Source organism: Rhinopithecus bieti, unplaced genomic scaffold, assembly GCF_001698545.2.
Source record: "Rhinopithecus bieti isolate Rb0 unplaced genomic scaffold, ASM169854v2 scaffold_2453, whole genome shotgun sequence".
NCBI lineage: Eukaryota > Metazoa > Chordata > Mammalia > Primates > Cercopithecidae > Rhinopithecus > Rhinopithecus bieti.
Genome location: NW_016804447.1, coordinates 5,804,953 through 5,826,513, shown reverse-complemented (window position 1 = coordinate 5,826,513; position 21,561 = coordinate 5,804,953). Strand labels below are relative to the sequence as shown.

Below are 21,561 nucleotides of genomic sequence, written 5' to 3'. Positions count from 1 at the left end.
GCTGCCACTCACAGACCCTTGGTTGATTGGCAGCACTGAACCGGCTAAGAAAAAAAACAAAGATGAAAACACAGAAAAACCCAGAAACCCAGACGGGGAGACGATGTGGGAAGAGAGCGTGCTGGGAGCCTCAGTAGCTGGCCTCCTCCTGGTAGTAAGGGGGATATTCAGGGACCTCCCCCGGGTCCAGGCAGTCGCCAGCGCCTGAGGGAGCCCCATCGGCCACTGTGCCTTGCGGGCAATACTTGGGGTCATATATCTGTCGGCCCAGGCCAAAGACCTGGCCGCTCTGGTTGGCGCCCTGCGTGTAGCCCATCTGCAGGGACATGGAGGAGTTGTCACACTTGTCGGTTCCCAGCTTGGTGTCATAGATGTGCCGCCGCGTCCCGGGAGCCGTCATGCCCACCTGGCTCGCACACTTGTTTGTGCCCATCTGGAGGCTGATGGTCGAGTGGTCCATGGGGGGCAGGATATGGTTCTTGGGGTCATAGAGATGCCTCCTCGTGCCGTACGCGGTCATGCCCGACTGGCTGGCGCATTTGTTGGTGCCCATCTGCAGTCCGATGACACACTGGCCGGCCTTCATGGTGGCGTCGTCGAAATTCCGCTCCTGCTTCTCCGAGTACTTGACGCCGATGTCCACCCCGCTCTGCAGCCCCTTAGTCTTGGCCTTCCCCGCCAGGGCGAGAAGAGACACCTGCACCTGTGTCATGTTCCCACTCTCAAACAGGTCGTTGGCCTCGAACAGGTCCACGGGGTTCATGCCGTAGCTGACCATGGCCTTGATGAAGTTGGACAGGTTTTCTAGCTGGTGCCAGTTCTGCATGGAGCGGTTGATCTTGGGGACGGAGCCCGGCTGTAGCTTGTTCATGAGTGTGCATAAGATAGTTCCGTCCTTCAAGCCCTTTTGGAAGTCGGGGCCGATGGAGAGGCTGGTGAGTCCCTCAATCCAGGTGCGGAGCTCTGCCTCCTTCTGAGGGTCATATTTGGACAGGAGCCGGTTCTTGACCTCGGCCGACAGCCCGTACGAGGGGCCCTTGTTGAACTGCGTGGAGCTCATGGCTGGCTGGCGGGCGGCGGGACCGATGATGCAGTCTTGTTACTCATTATTGATCTGTTCAGGTTTTGTATTTCCTCTGGTTCAATCTCGACAGGTTTTGTGTGTTTAGCAATTTATCCATTTTCTCTAGGTTTTCCAATTTGTTGTCCTACAGTTGCTCTTAATAGTCTCTAATGATCTTTAGTATTTCTGTGGCATCAGCTGTAATTTCTGCTTTTTCATTTTTAATTTTATTTATTTGGGTCTTCTCACTTTTAGTTAGTCTAGCTAATGTTTTGTCAGTTTTGTTTTTTCAAAAAACCAACATTTTGTTGATATTTTATAGTTTTTTAGTCTCCTTTTTTGTAAATTTCTGTACTGATTTTTATGTTTTATTTCTCTCTACTAACTTTGGATTTTGTTCTTGTTTTTCTAGTTCCTGGGGGAACATGATTATGTTGTTAATGTGAAGTTTTTGTACTTTTTTGATGTAGGCATTTATTGGTATAAACTTTTACTCTTAAGTCTGCTTTTGCGGTATTCATTACATAGGTTTTGGTATGTTGTATTTTGTTTTATTTATTTGTTTTAAGAAATTTTCTGTTTACTTGTTTTTTGTTGTTGTTGTTTGTTTTTTTGAACAGAGTCTCACTCTAGCCAGGCTGGAGTGCAGTGGCACGATCTCAGCTCACTGCAGCCTCTGCCTCCCAGATTCAAGCAATTCTCCTGCCTCAGCCTCCTGAGTAGATAGGACTACAGGCGTGTGCCACCACACCCATCTAATTTTTGTATTTTTAGTAGAGACAGGGCTTCACTATGTTGGCCAGGATGGTTTCGATCTCTTGACCTTGTGATCCTCCCGCCTCAGCCTCCCAAAGTGTTGGGATTACAGGTGTGAGCCACCACACCCGGCCTTCAGTTTATTTTTTAATTTCCTCCTTGACTCATTGGTCATTCAGGAGCGTGTTATTTAATTTTCATGTATTCGTACATCTTTCAGAGTTCTTCTTGTTCCTGATTTCTAGTTTTATGTTGCTGTTGTCAGAAAATATACTTGATATGATATTGATTTTTAAAAATTTATTGAGACTTGTTTTGTGGCCTAACATATGGTCTGTCCTGTGGAATACTCCATGTTCTGTTAAGAAGAGTGAATATTCTGGCCAGGCATAGTGGCTCATATCTGTAATCCCAGCACTTTGGGAGACCAAGGTAGGCAGGTCACTTGAGGTCAGGAGTTGGAGAGCAGCCTGGCCAAAATGGTGAAAGCTTGTCTCTACTAAAAATACAGAAAAAAATTAATTGGGCTTGGTGGTGTGTGACAGTAATCCCAGCTACTTGAGAGGCTGAGGCACAGGAACCCAGGAAGTAGAGGTTACAGTGAGCCGAGATTGTGCCACTGCCCTCCAGCCTGGGTACCAGAGCAAGACTCTATCTCAAAAAAAAAAAAAAAGAAGAAGAAGAAGAATGAGTATTCTGCATTCTGCAGCTACTGGATGAAGTGTTTTACAAGTGTCTGTGAAGTCCATTTGGTCTACGGTGTAGTTTAAATCCTATTTTTCTTTCTAGGTGATCTGTCTTATGCTGAGAGTGGGGTATTGAAGTCCTCTACTATTAATGCATTGGTGTCTGTCTTTCCCCTTAGATAATAATTATATTTGCTTTAATATATCTTGGTTCTCTGGTGTTTGATGCATACATATTTACTATTGTTAATCCTCTTGCTGAATTTTTTTTTTCCGTTATATAATGAACTTCCTTGTCTCTTTACAGCTTAAAACTTTTTTTTATAGTTTCTTTTACAGTGTGATAAACTTTTACAGTTTTGACTTAAAGTTTATTTTATCTGATATAAGTAAGTTACTTCTGTTCATTTTTGGTTTCTCTTTGCATGGAGTTTTTTTTTTTTTCACTTCGTTTTCAGAGTATGTATGTCTTTATGGGTGAAGTGAGTTTCCTTTAGGCAGCATGTATTTGGGCTTTGAATTGTTATGCCTTTACCCAGTCTGTGTGTCTTAATTGGGGGATGTAATCTGTTTACATTCAAAGTTATTCTTGATAGGCAAGGACTTAGTCCTGTCATTTTGTTAATTGTTTTCTGGTTGTACTGTAGATCTTCTGTTTGTTTCTTGCTCTCTTAATTGTTTATATTTGTGATTTGGTGGATTTCTGTAGTGACAAATTTTTTTTTTTTTTTTTTTTTTTTTTTTTTTTGAGACGGAGTCTTGCTCTGTCGCCCAGGCTGGAGTGCAGTGGCCGGATCTCAGCTCACTGCAAGCTCCGCCTCCCGGGTTCACGCTATTCTCCTGCCTCAGCCTCCGGAGTAGCTGGGACTACAGGCGCCCGCCACCTCGCCCGGCTAGTTTTTTTGTATTTTTTAGTAGAGACGGGGTTTCACCGTGTTAGCCAGGATGGTCTCGATCTCCTGACCTCATGATCCGCCCGTCTCGGCCTCCCAAAGTGCTGGGATTACAGGCTTGAGCCACCGCGCCCGGCCGTGACAAAGTTTTATTTCTTTCTCATTTGTATATCTATCTGCTCTACTAGTGAGTTTTATTCTTGCATGTTTTCATAATGATAGTCATTGTCTTTTCATTTTCAGTTGCAGGACTCCCTTAAGAATTTCTTGTTGAGTAGGGGTAGTGGTGATGAATTCTCTCAGTTTTTGCTTGTCTGAGAGAGACTTTGTTTTTTCTTCATTTCTGAAGGATAGTTTTGCTGGGTATAGTATTTTGAATGGAAGTTATTTTCTTTCACTACTTTTGAGTATATCATTCTGTTCTCTTCTTGCCTATAAGGTTTCTCTTGAGAAATCTGTTTGTCTCATGGGGATTTTCTTATATGTGACTTGATGCTTTTTTCTTGTTGTTTATAGAATTCTTTGATTTGATTTTTGATGTTTGAGTATAGTGTGCCTTGCAGAGGACCTTTTTGGGTTGAATCAGTTTGGGGTCTTTGAGCTTTTTGGTTTTGGATATTCATCCCTCGCCTAAGACTTGGAAACTCTACAGTTAGATTTTGTTTACAACATTTTTGATACCATTTTCCATCTCTTATTCTTCTGGAATTTTATGATGTGAATATGTGTTCACTTAATGGTGTCGCATAAGTCTCATAGGCTTTCTTCATCCCTTTTATTCTTTATTATTATTTGTCTGACTGGATTATTTTAAAAGACCTGCCTTAATGTTCAAAAATTCTTTCTCCTGCTTGATCTAAACTGTTGCTGAAATTCTTGATTGTATTTTTAATTTTGTTCATGAAATTCTTCAGCTACAAGGATTCTGTTTGGTTCTTTTTTATTATATCTATCTAAAATTTCTCATTCATATCATGATTTTTTTCTGATTTTGTTGAATTTTGTATCTGTATTCTCTTGTATCTTTCCAAGTTTCCTTAACATTGTTATTTCAAATTTCTTTTCAGGCATTTTTAAAATTTCTTTTTCATTAGGGTCTATTACTGGAGAATTATTGGGTTCCATTTGAGGTGTCATGTTTTCTTTTCTTTTCATGTTTCTTTTTTTTTTTTTTTGAGACAGTCTCGTACTGTCACCCAGGCTGGAGTGCAGTGGTGCATTCTTGGCTCACTTCAACCTCTGCCTCCCGGGTTCAAGTGATTTTCCTGCTTCAGCCTCCCAAGTAGCTGGGATTACAGGTAACTGCCACCAAGCCCGGGTAATTTTTTGTATTTTTAGTAGAGATGGGTTTCACTATGTTGGCCAAGCTGGTCTCAAACTCCTGACCTTGTGATCTGCCTGTCTTGACCTCCAAAGTGCTGGAATTACAGGCGTGAACCACCACGCCCAGCTTTTTTCATGTTTCTTGTGTCCCTTAGTTATTAGGTGCATCTGGTAGAACAGTTGCCTCTTTCTATTTTATGGAGTAGCTTTTGTAAGGAAGGACTTTTTTCTGTATATTTGTCATGCAGTATTGTTTGGGTAGGTGCTTTGGCTTTGTTTCTGGATTAGTGCAGTAATGTAGTTGCCATGTGATATCTTTGGCTATAATTCGTGTCAGCAGTGTCTGCAAGTACCTCAGTGGTCCCTACTGTGGGTTTTTGTTGAGTGAGTCTCATGTCTTTGCTGTTGATAGGGGCCTCTAGGTGGAACAGTTCTCAGGCTTTGGGTGGTGGGTAGTCATTGGGTGTGGTGGCTTTGCCAGTTGTGGGGCAGGTTTGCCAGTGGTGGCTGTTGCCAGATGGGTCCATCTTTGGTCCCTACAGGTATGTGGAGTGCATTTCTGCTTCACCAGTTGTGGGAATGGGATTGCTGGCAGTGGCTGGCAGCTAGTTCTTAAACCCCAGGGACTGCATGCACCAGCGCCCTTGGTCTTGGAGGTGGCCTCCCTGCTGTGCTAGATTGCTTGTTCCTTTAGGTCCACTATACCAGCTCAGGTGCTGGAGTTTTGGCTTTACTGCTCTGTGTAGCTGAGGTTGTGGTGTTGGACCCTTTTATTTGATTGTGGTGTGATTACAGTGAGACCCTTCAGATGTGGAAATACCAGGTCTGTTGAACCCCACGGCAGCATGTATTTTAGCATTGGCTCAGTTCTCAAAATGGTGCATGCTGTAGCAGTTTGGGTTACAGGGAGTGGGGGTACCCAGTGTGTGTGCCTTCTCTGGAGCAATGTAACCACGTGGACTCCAAACAGCTCCCTGTACTGGATTCAGGGCCTGTTAGGACTCTAGGGCTCTTCTATAGCTAGGTTTACACATGTGCACAGTGGTATTAGGGACTGCTAAGGAACTCCTATGTACCATTTCTCGCACAATGGGGAGTCTTTCTTGTTTCTGAGCCAATCCCAGCTGGGTGCTTTGCTTTCTTCTCTATGCTGCCGTCTCAAGTCTCCATGATTAAGTAGATTTTTTTTTCCCTTTCATGTGAATTCTGTTGTTCTCCCTTGGAAACTCTACTTGAAGTGCAGTTATTTACTGGTTATTTTGGACCTTTGTGGAGGAGTGTTGGTCCTCTAGTCAGTCATCTTAATGATGTCTTCCTCATGTTTTTTTTTGATAGTAGCCATCCTAATAGATGTGAGGTAGTATAGTATCTCATTGTATTTTTGATTTGCATCTTTCTGATGATTAGTGGTGTCAAGCATCTTTTAATATGCCTGTTAGCCACTTGTATATCTTTTTTGAGAAACAGCTAGTCAAGTTCTTTGCCCATTTAAAATTTTTATTTTTTATTTTCGTTTAGTTTTTCTCTATATTCTGGATATTAATGCCTTATCAGATATATGATTTGCAAATATTTTCTCCTATTCTGTAGTGTTTTACTCTGTTGATAAATCTTTTGTTGCAGAAAAATTTATTTTCATGGAGTTCGTTTTGTCTGTGTTTTTGTTGTTGTTATTGTTATTGCCTATGCATTTCGTGTCATATCCAAGAAATCATTACCAAATCAAATTCCATGAAGCCTTTCCCCCATCATTTCTTCTAAGAGTTTTATAGTTTTAGGTTGTACATTTAGACCTTTGATCCATTTTAAATTAATTTTCCTATATAGAGTTAAAGAGAGATCCAAGTTCATTCTTTTATATGTGTGTATCCAGTTTTCCCAGCACTGTTTGTTGACAACATTGCCCTTTTTTAATTGAATGACCTTGGTACTCTTGTCAAATTCATTTGACCCTATATGGGGAGGTTTATTTCCTCATTCTGTATTCTATTTCAGTTGTTTATATGTTGGTCATTATGTCAGTGTCACACTATTTTGATTATTATAACTTTGCAATAAATTTTGAAATAAGGAAGTGTGAGTTCTCTAGTTTTGTTCTTCAGGAGTATTTCATCTACTTGGGTTCCCTTGAGATTCCATATGAATTTTAGGATAGATTTTTCTATTTCGGTACAAAGTACTGGGATTTTGATAGGAATTGCATTGATTCTGTAGATTATTTTTGGTAGTATTGACATCTCAACAATATTAAATCTTTCAATTTATGAACATAGGATGTGTTTCTATTTATTTATATCTTCTTTAATTTCTGTTAGCAATGTCTTTTAGTTTTCTGTTTATAAGTATTTCACCTCCTTGGTTCAGTTAATTTTTATATATTCTTTTTGATGCTATTGTAAATGGAATTATTTTCTTCATTTTCCTTTTCATATTATTCATTGTTAGTGTATAGAGATGCAGCTAATATTTGTTTGTTGGCTTTGTATTCTGCTACTTTGCTGAATTCATTGTCTTTCTCTTGCCTAATAGCTCTGGCTAGAACTTCCAGTTTCATGTCGAATGGAAGTGGCAAAAGTGGGAGTACTTGTTTTATTCCTGATCTTAAAGGAAAACATTTCAGAGTCTCACCATTGCTTATGATACTCACTGTGGCTTTTTAATGTATGGCTTTATTATGTTGAGGTAGTGTCCTTCCATTCCAAGTTTGTTAGTGTTTTTATCCTGAAAGGGTATTGCATTCTGTCAAATGCTTTCTCTGCATCAGTTGAGATGATCATGCATTTTTTTCTTCATTCTTTTAGTATGGTGTATTATTAGGTTGTTGCAAAAGTAATTGTGGTTTTGGATGATGAATTTTAAATCAGTGTAACTAGGCTCAAACACATCTTTATTAATCAAAATAGGAACCATTGCAGTCAACACTTTTTTGCCAATAAGTTTGTTTATTCTTGTAGTATAAAAATCCATGCTTGGGGATTCGACAAACTTTTTTTTTTTTTTTTTTTTGAGACAGTCTTGGTCTTGTCGCCCAGGCTGGAGTGCAGTGACACAATCTTCGCTCACTGCAACTTCCACCACCTGGGTTCAAGCGATTCTCCTGCCTCAACCTCCCAAGTAGCTGGGATTATAGACACCCGCCACCATGCCTAGCTAATTTTTGTATTTTTAGTAGAGACAATGTTTCAAGATGTTGGCTAGGCTGATCTCGAAGTCCTGATCTCAGGTGATCTGCCTACCTCGGCCTCCCAAAGTGCTGGGATTACAAGTGTGAGCCACCACACCTGGCGGGATTAGACAAACACTTAGAAAGCATTTTGTGCATCCTGCTTGTTGTGGAAGGATTTTCCCTGCAAAAAGTTGTTGAGATGCTTAAAGAAGTCATAGTCAGTTGGCAAGAGGTCAGGTGACTATGGCAGATAAGGCAAAACTTCGTAGTGCAGTTCGTTCAACTTTTAAAGCATTGGTTGTGTGACATACAGTCGGACATTGTCGTAGAGAAGAATTGGACCCTTTCTGTTGATCAGTGCCGGCTGCAGGCACTGCAGTTTTCAATTCATCTCATCGATTTGCTGAGCATACTTCTCAAATGTAATGGTTTCCTCGGGATTCAGAAAGCTGTAGTGGATCAGACTGGCAGCAGACCACCAAACATTGACCATGAGCTTTTTTGGCACAAGTTTGGCTTTGGGAAGTGCTCTGGAACTGCTTCTCTGTCCAGCCACTGAGGTGGTCATCGCTGGTAGTCGTATGACTACTTTTTGTTGCATGTCACAATCTACTTGAGAAATAGTTGTTGTTGTTGCATAGAATAAGAGAAGAGGACACTTCAAAATGACGATTTTTTAAAATTTTCACTCAGTTCATGAGACACCCACTTAACTAGCTTTTTCACCTTTCCAGATTGCTTCAAATGCCAAATGACCATAAAATGGTTGACATTGAGTTCTTTGGCAGCTTCTTGTGTAGTTGTAGAGGATCAGCTTCAGTGATTGCTCTCAGTTGGTCATTGTCAACTTCTGATGGCTGGCCACTGTGCTCCTCCTTTTGAAAAGTAGACCTCTTTTTCTTTTTAGATTTTTTTCTATTTCAATGCTTATTTCCCCTTTGTTATTTTTTGTTCTCTATGTGTGCTTTCTTCCTTTCTTTCTTGGTCAAGTCAGCCACTGCTTTGTATATATATATATTTTTATATTGTGGTAAAATATACATAAAATTTACCATTTTAACTATTTTAAAACGTACAGTTCAGTGCATTCATTTAAATTAGGATTTTGATTTATTAATTAGATCAACTGGTTTCCCATTTTCTAACTCATTAATTTCTGTTTTATCTTTTGGTTCTTTGCCCTTAAAAAGTTTGTATAGTTTTATTGTTGTCATTTAATGTACCTAAAATAAAGTTGTACAGTCATCACCACAATAAAAATATGGAATAGTTTCATCACCCCAAGTTTCCTCATGTCTCTTTATAGTTGACTTCCTTTCCTGAGTCCCAGCATTAGGCAACCCGTGACTTATCCATGCTCTGAATGTATCAGTAGCTCATATCTTTATTGCTGATTAGTATTCATTGGATAAATATAATATGATTTATTTATTCTTCTCTTGATGGACAAATGTCGGGTTGTTTTTAGTTTGGGGCTATTATGAATAATGCTGCTGTGAACGTTCATTTACAAGTCTTTGTATGGAAATATGTTTTTATTCTCCTAGTTAAATACCTAGAAATGGGATTACTAAGTCATATGGTAAGTATATGTTTAATTTTATAACATACAGAAATACTGTTTTCCAATGTAGAAACACTTGACAAAGTTTTTTTCATTCCAACTAGCAGTATATGGAGGATTTTGTTTGTTTTACATCCTTACTGATACTTGTTATTTTCAGTCTTAATAATTCTAATTGGATATGTTGTAACATGTCACCTGTGGTCTTAATTTGATTGTCTCTGTGACTAGTGGTGGTTAGCATCTTTTTATGTGCTTATAAGGTACTTCTGTGAAGTTTCTGTTCAACTGTTTTGCTCACTTTTTACATTCAGAAGTTATCTTATTGATTTATAATAGTTATTTAGGTGTTACACATGTAAGCTCTTTCTTAGATACATATTTTACAGATATGTTCTCCTTATCTACGACTTGCCTTTTCATTTACTCAATTGTGTGTGTATGTATATGTATGTGTGTGTATATATATGTGTGTGTGTATATATATATATTTATTTATTTGTTTGTTTATCTCTGTTACTAGTGGTGGTTAGCATCTTTTTGTGTGTTTGTTTATTTTTTGATAAAGGATCTTGCTCTGTTGCCCAGGCTGGAGTGCCATGGTGCCATCTCAGCTCACTGCAACCTCTGCCTCCTGGGCTCAAGTGATCCTCCCACCTCAGCCTCCCCAGTAGCTGGCACTACAGGTGTACGACACCGTGCTTGGCTAAATTTTATATTTTTAGCAGACACAAGGTTTTTCCATGTTTCCCAGACTGGTCTCGAACTCCTGAGCTCAAGTGATCTGCCTGCCTTGGCCTCCCAAAGTGTTGGGATTACAGGTGTGAGCCCACTGCACCTGGCCACATTTACTTAATTGTGTATATTGAAAGTGGATTTTATAAAATCTACTTGTGTGGTGTTTTTTTCCTGTGTTTTCATGCCACAACAACGCAGAAAACTTCTGTGACCAAATGTATGGATTTCTACCCATCAACAAGTAAGCATTCATTTCTGCAGTGGACACCAGCCTGACATCTTCTACTCTAATTTGATTCTACTGCTCTCTACATGGAGATAGCATCAGATCCTGTGGGTTGAAAGCTTTTCCCATTTCAGACACCAGTCTCACTTTCAGACCTCTGGAACTTCTCACCGACCAACTTTTTAAGTTGGGGTTTCCATAACCTTCTCTTTCAGCTAAATTTACTAGAGTGGTTCACAAGCTTAAGGAAACACTTTTGTTTCCCAGGTTTTGAAGAGGATATTTTAAAGCATACAAATAAACAGCTAGATGAAGAAATAATAGGCCAGGTGCAGTGGCCCGTGCCTATAACCCCAGCACTTTGGGAAGCTGAGGTGGGTGGATCACCTGAAGTCAGGAGTTTGAGACCAGCCTGACCAACATGGTGAAACTCCGTCTCTACTAAAAGTACAAAAAAATTAGTTGGGCATGGTGGCAGGTGCCTGTAATCCCAGCTACTCAGGAGGCTGAGGCAGGAGAGTTGCTTGAACCTGGGAGGTGGAGGTTGCAGTGAGCCGGGATCGGCCATTGCACTCCAGCTTGGGCAGCACAGCAAGACCCCATCTCAAAAAAAAAAAAAAAGAAAGAAAGAAAAGAAAAAAAGAGAAAAGAAGAAAAGAAATAATAGGGTAAGGTCTCAAGGGTGCAGAGCTCAGGAGCTTCTTCTGTTCCTCTGAAGTTGGGGTGTGCCATTCTCCTAGCACATGGGTAAGTTCTTTTACCTTCGTGTAATCCTCCATGAGTTCAGCTGTCTGGAGGCTTGCGGTACCCTGTACTCTTGAGTCTTTTTTGGAGACTTCATTGGATAGACATGATTGAAGAATGGACAATCGTATGGAAATCTTATTGGACAGAAAGGGCATGATCTAATACTAACAGACTGTGCAGAGAATCGTAACAAGTCCTGTGTGTTTAGATTCTTCGTGGCCCCTCTGTGTAGCATTATTTCCTCCTGGTAAGGGGCAGGACCCCTTCAGAAATGGGAGTCTTATGACCTACTGTCAGATAAGGTAATTCAGAGGATTTTTTTATGACCAGCTCCAAGACAGAAAGATGGGGGAAGATTAGAGTATATTTTTAGTGTGTGTGGCCTGCCTTGGGGAGAAAAAGGTGCAGGTAAAAGGACAGAAGGTCAGAGAGAGATTCTGTTTTCTGAGGTCTGTTTCTGAGGCCCAGAGCACCCCAGTATTATAACCAAAGACTGTCTTTCACCTTTATCACTGTGAGGCTGTTTTGAAGCTGCCTCCCGAACCATGAACAAAGGGCCAAATATGGTTAGCAAAAGATATGCGTATTGTTTTAGTCCCTTAGGAAATGTGGACAAGGGCTATGGAAGTTACGAGCCAGGAACCATGGATGTAAACCCATACGTATATATGTAAACCAATATATATACATCATAATACCACACCACTTTATCAATTTTTTTCTTGTTTGTATTTTTTGTGTTCTCTTCAAAAAGTCTTTGCCTAATTCTGTGTTAAAAAGATATTTGTTTTCTTCTAAAACATTAATATTTGGTTTTTACCTTTAGATTTTAAGGTCTAATTCATGTTAACTTTTATGTGGCGTAAGGTAATGGTACACATATGCTTTTTATTTTCATGTAGGTATGCAGTTATTCTAGCACCATTTTTTGAAGACTGTCTTTTCCCCCATTGAATTACAGGTGTGAGTTTATTTCTGGACTCTGTTCTGTTTTACTGATCTTTGTCTTTATGCCAATATCATACCATTTTGATTAATGTAGCTTTGTAGTAAGTTTGATTCAGGTAGTGCACGTCCTCTACCTGGTTCTTTTTTGTCTAAATTATTTTGGCTTTTCTAGGTCCTTTGCCTTTCAAGTATTAATTTTTTAATCAATTTCTTACCTTTTAAAAAAATCTTGTTGAAATTTTAACTGGGATTGTACTGAATTTTAGGTCAATTTGAGGGGAATTGTTACCTTAACAATATTGAGTCTTCCAATCCAAAAATATCATACATCTCTCCATTTATTTAGGTTTCCTTTCTGTCATCAGTGTGTTTCAGTTTTCATTGTATAAATCGTGCTCATGTTTTACTCAGTTTTATTTCTAAATATGTTGTAAATGGAGTTCATTTTGACTTAATTGTTCATTGCATATAGAAATGTAGTTTACTTTTATGTATTGATCTTGAATCCTGTGACCTCACTAAAGTCACATATTTTCTAATAGCTGCTTTGTTGATTTCTTGGCGTTTTCTAAGGTCATGTTATATACCATGGGCTTTCTTTTAGTTTACTTTGTTCATTTGGTTGTTTTTGAGTTGACAATTTAATTTTACTACAGTTTATTCTTTCATTCTTATTGGTAAGAGTATTTAGTGCTAATAATTTTCTTCTCATCACTACTTTAACTATATTCCATAAATTATGGTTATATAGTGTTTTAATTATTATTTTTAAAGAAATTCACTAATTTTAATTTGTATTTTTCTTTCTGCCAAAGAGTTATTTAACAGAAGATGTAATAGTTTGCTAAGTCTGCCATAATAAAATACCACAGATGGGTGATCAAACAACAGGAATTAATTTTCTTACAGTTTTTGGAGACTAGAAGTCATAGATTAAGGTATTGCCCAGCTTGCTTTCTCCTAAGACCTCTCTTCTTGACTTGCAGGTGGCCACCTTATTCTCACTTTATCCTCACGTGGCCTTTTCTCTGTGCCTTTGCATCTGCTCGTGTCTATCCTTTTTTTTTTTTTTTTTTTTTTGAGATGGAGTCTTGCTCTGTCGCCTAGGCTAGAATGCAGTGGCGCAATCATCTCGGCTCACTGCAAGCTCCGCCTCCTGGGTTCATGCCATTCTGCCTCCCAAGCAGCTGGGACTACAGTGCCGGCCACCATGCCTGGTTAATTTTTTGTGTGTTTGTTAGTAGAGACAAGGTTTCACTGTGTTAGCCAGGATGGTCTTGATCTCCTGACCTCATGATCTGCCCACCTCGGCCTCCCAAAGTGCTGGGATTACAGGCATGAGCCACCGCACCGGGCGTGTCTATCCTTTTTATAAGGACACTAGTCATTGGATTAGGGCCCATCCATATGACTTCAACCTTAATTGTCTCTTTAAAGGCCCTGTCTCCAAATGTAGTCATATCTTGAAGGAACATGTTTCAGTCTATAACAGAAATTTTTTTAAATTTCCAGTTAGGAGAACCTTTTTAAAAAGTTAATTTCTACTTTTATTGCATTGTGATCAGAATATTTTTGTATTGTTTCTACTTTGTGGAAAAGTCTCATGTTTCTTTGTATCCTAATCTATCAAGGGCAAGACTAGGGTAAAGCAAGTGAGGCAGCCAGGGTGCAAAATTTAAGGAAACAGTCTCATGTGCCGTGCCGACCCTGCACTTGCAGGAGTCTTAGAATGGGTGTCTTCTTAAGTTTCGCTTTCTGGACATGTCACATGCCCAGCGACTATAGGACTATAGTCACTTAGTCCTATAGTATATGTCAGTTATTGTGTTACATAAACACATGGAAAGAGTCTTATAAAAGAATATGAAGTTATACACACACACATACACACACACACACATACATACACACACATGGGACCTACCTTGTTAACTGTGATGTTTAGGTCTTCTGTATACTTGCTTATTTTTTGTCCACTTGATTTGTTTTGTACAAAGAATGATATATTAAAGTCTCCTTTTATTACTGTGTTTCTATATGTGACTCTTTGTATATCTTGTAGTTTTTGCTTCATAAAGGTGAGTTTCATGGTATTTGGTACAGAATATAAATATTCATAGCAGTTCTATTTTAAGTGTGAATTGTAGCTTTTAGCATTAAAAAGTGCTTTGTCTTTTTTTTTGCTTGACTTGTCTGATATCACCACTTCTGTTTTCATATAGTTTCTATTTGCCTGGTATACTTTTATTGTCTTATTTTTTAATTTTCTGAATCATTTTGCTTTTTAAATGTGTGTTTTGTATATAGCATTTAATTGGGTCTTGTTTTGTGGGCCAAATTTTAATAAATTAAACCTTTCATTTTAATGGGCAAATTAAGTACATTCACATGCAGTGAGCCCTTACCTACAAAGATTTGCAGGCACGAATGGGAGAGATCACTTGCTGGGGTTTGGTGTTTTTTCCTTCATTTTACTTACAGTTACTTTGAGGTTTTGGGCATTTTCTGTCTGCCAGTTATGCTAAGGGTATGGTTTTGTGTGGCTTTATTTGTTCTCTTTGCTTTTCTGTATTGTTTTTGCAGAATATATGGATAACACAGAGCTAGACATCTGCTGTTATCTTCAACACTTGGAAATTCTTTATGTCTGCTTTTCAAATTCTAATATCTTAGTGACATCTCTAATTATATAAAGTTTGAGTGGCTTTTAAAAATCATGTTCATTAAGTGATAGGCTATGTTTTGAGACAGGGTTCTTGATCTGCATTACTTAGGAAAGAATTACTTCAGGCAGAGGTGTACTTACTATTTACTTAGGTTTCATAACTTTATTTAAAGTGTTAGTGGCTGTGATTCTAAAAGCATGAATCTGTAATAGATTTTAAGAACCAATCTTGTCTGTCTTTTTGCTTTTAGGTGGGTACATTTTTTAGGACATATTCAGGACAGGTAGGTTTTAAATCTGTCTTTGACAGTCTCCAGAAAGTGGGGGGGAGACCCTCCCCAGGCATCCTACTCTAATGTTTTATCCTATTATAATCCCACAAGTTGGCCAGTTAGAGTCTTTTCTGTTAGAATTTAAGCCTGTTTCTCCTGCTTTGGGTTTCTGTTGCCATAGTGATAAAACGTTCAGCATTCTGTCATTACTTGAACACAATAATGAACTTGACCCTTAGGTTTTGTTTTGTTTTTTAGTTTATTGCTATATAAAACAGCTTTCATTCCTTTAGCTTTTCTTAAATATGAATAATTTTCTATTCTGTTAGTCACATTGATCATTTTTCTTTGATTCCTCTGTAGTTTCACTTATAATGTGTAAATGACCTCAACTTATTTTTTAAAAAAGACATAGTAACCAACATAAAATCTAGCAGGATTAATTCACACGATTGGCATGACTTTTTTTTTTTTTAATGTTCTACAATTGTGGTGGTAGTTTTTCCTTGACAGTTATGATTTACTGATTTGTAAGTCCAGCTACGTCAACCAGGTCTGTTGTGATCACTCATTAAAATGATCATAATTGCATCACCTCCTATTTAGATAACCAGAGACAAATTGATCGGAGACTTACCTGTGGAGCAAAAGGTCTTACTGAGGAAATGGAAAGTATAAATCATGCAAAGCAGAAATATCCATTTATTTACAAATAATATATATCTGTGATAAGTAAATATTAATCTATTACATATAAATCACTGCTTTGACAGATTCTTTATTAATTATATACCAGTCTTTTCTCTTCATTAAAGTGTTTTTTTTTTTACCACTAGCCTATCATAGTGCCAAGAGTAATAAAAGTTATTTTGTAAAAGTACTATATTTCAAAAGGCTGCTCCACTGCACATTTATTCAATTTGCAAATTAAAACCATGTAAAAATTAAAGGAGTTTAAATATAATAGAATATGTAATCAACTTTTGGTTATGACAGTAACCCAACTCCAACTAATGCAAGCACAACAAAAGGGACTTTCTTCATTTACACAGTTGTGGGAAAGATAAGGGTTATGCTGGTTTCACGGACACCTGGATCTGGGAACTCAAATGTAATTAGATAATAGTGACTTTTCCCTTCATTTTCTTTTCTTCCTCTTCTCTTATTTTCTCTCTCCTTTGTCTGCTGTTCTATCTCTGTAATGCTAGGAACATACATTGAAGCCAAGAGGACAAAGTTCTTGTTAGCAAACTCAAGTTTAAAAAGTCCAGAGTCGAGGCTGGGAATGGTGGCTCGCGCCTCTAATCCCAGCACTTTGGGAGGCCAAGGAGGGTGGAACACCTGAGGTCAGGCATTCGAGACCAGCCTGGCCAACTTGGTTAAAGCCCATCTCTACTGAAAATATAAAAATTAGTAGGGCGTGGTGGTGACCACCTGTAATCCAAGCTACTCCAGAGGCTGAGGCAGGAGAATTGCTTGAACCCGGGAGGTGGAGGTTACATTGAGCCAAGATTGTGCCACTGCACTCCAGCCTGGGTGACAGAGTGAGATTCTGTCTAAAAAAAAAAAAAAAAAAATCTAGAGACAAGTTTGGGTCTGGTTCACATGCTCATCCCTGGACCTACCAGGGCGACTGTGGGTATCAGGCACTCTGACTCAGCCAAGGTTATATGCCCATGTCTCTGTGGAGTGGATGAAGGAGGAGGAAGGAAATGATGTGCAGTTTGATATTAAAAGTAGGGGGAGGTTTTTGGGGAAATAGCAATAACCAAGGAAAGGGAACCTGAACATTTATGATATCCTGTAGTCAATACCCCCTTAATTTATTTTTTGCATGGCTTAAAGCCAGGGCTATTATTTCCCATTTGGAGCTTTCTGTTTTTTTCTTAAACTTTTAATAAACATTTAAATTTCATCAGTTTGGATTTCTTTGCTGCCAGTAGTGGATATTTGCTTTAAAAAAAAAAAAAAACGAAAAGCTATCATTTAATATATCCACCTTTCTACTTACACTACGTCTTGAGAAGAATTATATTAGCCCATTGGACACGTTTTCTCCCAAGAATTTAAACTGTGAAGTAAGGGATGAAAGCATATGTGCCAGTGTTTGAAGGACCAGGCAGGCCTGTGGCATGTCTTTGCCTGTGATTCCTGTCAATTATTGTATCCTGATTTTGGTTTTCTAGTTCTCTTTTGAGCAGGTTCTTATATTCTTTCAGGAAAGTTTCTTTTTGCTAATAATGGCCAGTGTCAATTTCCAGTGCTCACAAGCAAGAACCATGCTTTCAGAAGATTGGTATGAGAAGGCCACTGCCATTCTCATGAGACTTGTAGGACTCTTTGACAGTAGAGAAATCACAATTACAACTTCTGTTGTTTGCCCTGTATGTTGCTTCCCTTTGGTAACAGACTCACGTTAAATGAAGCCAAGAAGTTACATTAGAGGCTTTGCTGCCCAATATGGTATTACTAATCACAGATGACTGTTGAAACCTAAATTTAAATTAGGATTTTAAAAAATTAAAATTCAGTTTCCTCAGTCACACGAACATGTTGCTAGTGACTATCATATTGGAAGGCACAGATTATAGAATATTTCCACCATCAAAGAAAGCTCTATCAGACGACACTGTTGGAGTATAAACTCCTCAAGGGTAGGCATTCTGTCCTTGTTATTTTCTGATGTATCCACAACACTTAGAATGGGCTCAGCATGTATAGGTACTCAATAAATATTTGCTGAATGTTGAAACAGCATATATTGGCAGGCGGAGGAGGGCAGATCACTTGAGATCGGGAGTTCAAGACCAGCCTGACCAACATGGGGAAACTCCGTCTCTACTAAAAACACAAAAAATTAGCCAGGCAGGGTGGTGGATGCCTGTAATCCCAGCTACTTGGGAGGCTGAGGCAGGAGAATCACTTGAACCCAGGAGGCCGAGGTTGCAGTGAGCCAAGATCACACCATTGCACTCCACCCTGGGCAACAAGAGCGAAACTCCATCTCCAAAAAAAAAAAAATAGAAATAGTATATATCAGTATATCAGCTGCCTGCCACAAAAGACCTGGACCATGATCCTTACAGCTGACTTCCCTGTACTTTGAAGGGAACTTGAAATAGCGCCATCTTAATGTTATTCCAAAGTTTCCATTTAAACTTATTCATAGCTACATTGTCTGTTGTAACTTGGCCCTCCAGTTCACCTACCTTATAATTGCTTTAAAAGTATAAAGTACTTGATCTCATAGTTACTTTCCCCCCCACTTACTCATCCTTCACCTTCTGATTTCTCCCTATCACCTACTCATTAAAACTTTTAACAATTTCCACTGTAGCCTTTGGAATCCCTATTCTGATACCAATAACTTTTTTTGCAATCTCAACATTTTTTTGAATGCCTCTCCCCCTACTGAAAACTGCTTTCTTCTCATGGCATATAACCTGGAACGCCTTTTAAGTAGAAATTACTCTTCCTTCCTCTCTCCTACAAGAGACCAAGAAGAGAAATCAACATTTGTAAACCCCGTTGGTGCTTCCAGTTCATTGTTTGAGTATGGCTAAAGTGATTTTTTTCTTTGATATTTGTTGCATCTAGTTTTATACCTGTCTTTTATCTCTTCCAGTTAATGACCTACAATGTATTCCTTAACAGTCACTGAGGACTTTGATATCTGGCTCAACTTTTTTCTGTTTTCTGTTTCTCTTGTCATCATTCTTAGTGACTATGTATTCATATTGTTGCACTACCCAACACCTCAGCCTTATAGTTTCTTCTATCTGCACTCTGGCATTCTTTTATCTTTATCCTACTTTAGCATCTTGTACACCTAGACACGTCTTGGACCTTGTCCTCACCTAGAACTGATCACTTCAAAGATGTAAATATCTTTTCTTTCTCTTATCCATGCTACTCTCACTGAAGATACTGATATTGGTAGTCTTTGGACTTCTCTTTTTCTTCCAGCCTATTATCCTGGCTCCCTTGCTTCCTTTTCAGCTTGGAAACTGATGTTCTTACTTGTACATGAGCAAAGGATATGAATTTTCTCAACTTCTTGCCATCTTAGAATGTCGGTATCTTCATCCATTCTCTCCTCCCTTTCTATTTTGAAAATGTCCTTTCCCCCTTTACTTCTTAAGTGAGCAGTGCTTTTAATTCCATATCTCTACTTCCTCTACACTCTTCGTCACCTATATCTTTAATTTCTCTATCTTGGACTCTTATTTTTCCTTCAAGATCTAGTTCAAATTGCATCTCTTTTATGTAGCCTTAACTTATCCTCTAATGAAAGTTAATTGCAGTTTTTTTCTGTTCCTTGTATGTCTATTATAAGGTATATTTTCTTTTGACTTACTGTGATACACCTTGAGTATTCAAAACCTAATAAAAGAGATACTGTACTCCTAAATTCACAGCACTGTCTTTTGAAACATTATTTGCCTTTTGAACTTTAATACCATTAGTCTTATTCCTATCTTACTTAAGTTAAGATCTGTTATCCCATAGAATCCTAAATGTAATGATCTTAAATCATGGACTAATTTTCTCCTTAAAAAAATTAGTTTTAGATTCTAACCCAGTACTGCTTCAACAAAATGAACTGAAGAAGGCCTTGTTGTATATCATCTTCTATAGTCTACCACAATGGTGCTTTTACTTAGTTCATATTTCATTTAGTTTTTCTCCCATCCTTTCATATTTTAATGATTTTTCAGATACTCTTTACCATTGGTTTCTTTGGCTTCAGCTTTTGTATGTAGGGCACTATTGTTTCTCTTCATGTCTGTGTGACTTACATAGAAAGCATTAGGCCATGACTTTCTTAACTGGGTTATGTTTCTTGTTAATTTACCAATTGTATCCAGATTCTCAGCTGGAGCTAGGATATAGTTAGGGCCTAAGTTTTCTAACTGTGGTCCTGAACTGGGACCCACAGTGTTCTCTCTTCCATTTTCATCTTCATGATTTTGTGGAAAGAAACCTTTACTAAGTCAGTAACCTAAAAACCCCAAGTTAGCCACCCTGCTGAGAGGCTGAGGCAGGAGGATTGCCTGAGCCAAGGAGTTTGAGGCCAGCCTAGGCAATATAGTGAGACCACATCTCTTACTTTAAAAAAAAAAAAAGGGCACCCAGTTGGTAACATTCATAAACATTTAATGGAGGAAGTGCACAGAAAGTTTGAAAGAGTAATCATGTAACTAGAATTATGAAATAAGAGTGTGACTGGTACTGACAGTGGAGCAAAAGGAAAAGGACTGGCCCTCTTTAGGTTCATCGTTTCTGGCATTTGTATGTAAACGTCTCAGGAAGCAATGGGTCTTATCTTCAGATTTTTTTCGTGTTATATTATCCAATCATCTCACACATTTAAACAACTAATCCATGATTTGGGTTGGTTCATTCAGTCTGCCAACAAATGTTTATTGAGTCCTTATTGTGATTAAAGCACAGGCCTAGGTTCTTGAGAGTGTTGTCCAGAGATAAACACATTCTACTTGGGCAGATAAGACATGCTAATAATACCAAGCTATAAATAGGTGCCAAGTGCGTTGTATTTGAGATAGGCATTTGGAGAGTTTTGAAAGGGAGGAGGCTGCAGGGCCTATCCTGCCAAACCTAATTAGTGTAATGTCTTCCTCAAGAGGTTACTCATTTGGTCACTAGAGCTGCTCTGCATTTTAAGGATCTGGCTGTAGATGTCTTACTCACTTTGAAGAGTCTGGAAATGTGTAAGTATTCATTCATCTCAGGCATGAAAAGCTCTATAAGATATATTATAGAATACAGGATGGTGTGTTGTATTAGTTTTCTTTTAAATCTGTAGCCTTGTAGAATGAAAGTGAAGTAGCGTGTGTCTGAAAGAATTTTGTAAATTGTAAAATGCTATATGGAGGTAAATTGGCCTCTCCTAAACTAGATTACTTTCTGATGCCTTAGCAACACATTCTATACTTTTCCATGAAAGACCACTTTTTCGGGCTGTTCTTCATGTATATCAAAATCCTACCTGTCAGGTTTTTATCCATGTAGCATTCCCTGGTACCCCTGGACATAGTTGATTTCTCATCCTCTCTATGCCCCTAGTTTGATTAGATTTTCCTATCACAACAGCAGTAATTTGTTTTACATTTTTGTTATACGTGAACACAACCTAGTTTCTTGAAGTCTCAATCTTTGGTTGTATTTGTGCTTTTGCACAGTGGTGTCCAACAGGCATTCAATAAAATGACTGTTTAATTCAGTGAAATAAATGAATCATGGATTCTTAATAATGTCTTTTGTTGGGTTGTGATTTTTAGGTTAAAACTTCAACAACAAATTGTGACTATTGAAAATGCAGAGAAGGAAAAAAATGAAAATTCTGACCTAAAACAGGTATGATTTTAGCAAATATTTTCCTTTTATTTTTTCAAGTGCTTCTTTAAATTTGTGTTTTGCAAATTGAAAAAAAAATTTGCAATCAGTATTTTTAGAATCTAACCACAATTGGTAACATATTGTTGTTGAAGTT

At 38.4% G+C, this 21,561-nt stretch overlaps 2 protein-coding genes across 2 annotated transcripts in view; one reads left to right on the top strand and one right to left on the bottom strand.

Annotated features, from left to right (window-relative positions):
* CEP83 (centrosomal protein 83) overlaps window positions 1-21,561 on the top strand; it is a 156,376-nt gene that overhangs the window by 107,349 nt on the left and 27,466 nt on the right. The window contains 1 exon segment of the mRNA XM_017868397.1: window positions 21,350-21,425. Coding sequence (XP_017723886.1) covers window positions 21,350-21,425 — 76 coding nt within the window.
* Window positions 7-1,104, bottom strand: LOC108527240 (calponin-2). Its single transcript, XM_017868396.1, has one exon. It carries the CDS (start codon window positions 1,058-1,060, stop codon window positions 131-133), a length of 930 nt encoding a protein of 309 aa, XP_017723885.1. The 5' UTR covers window positions 1,061-1,104; the 3' UTR covers window positions 7-130.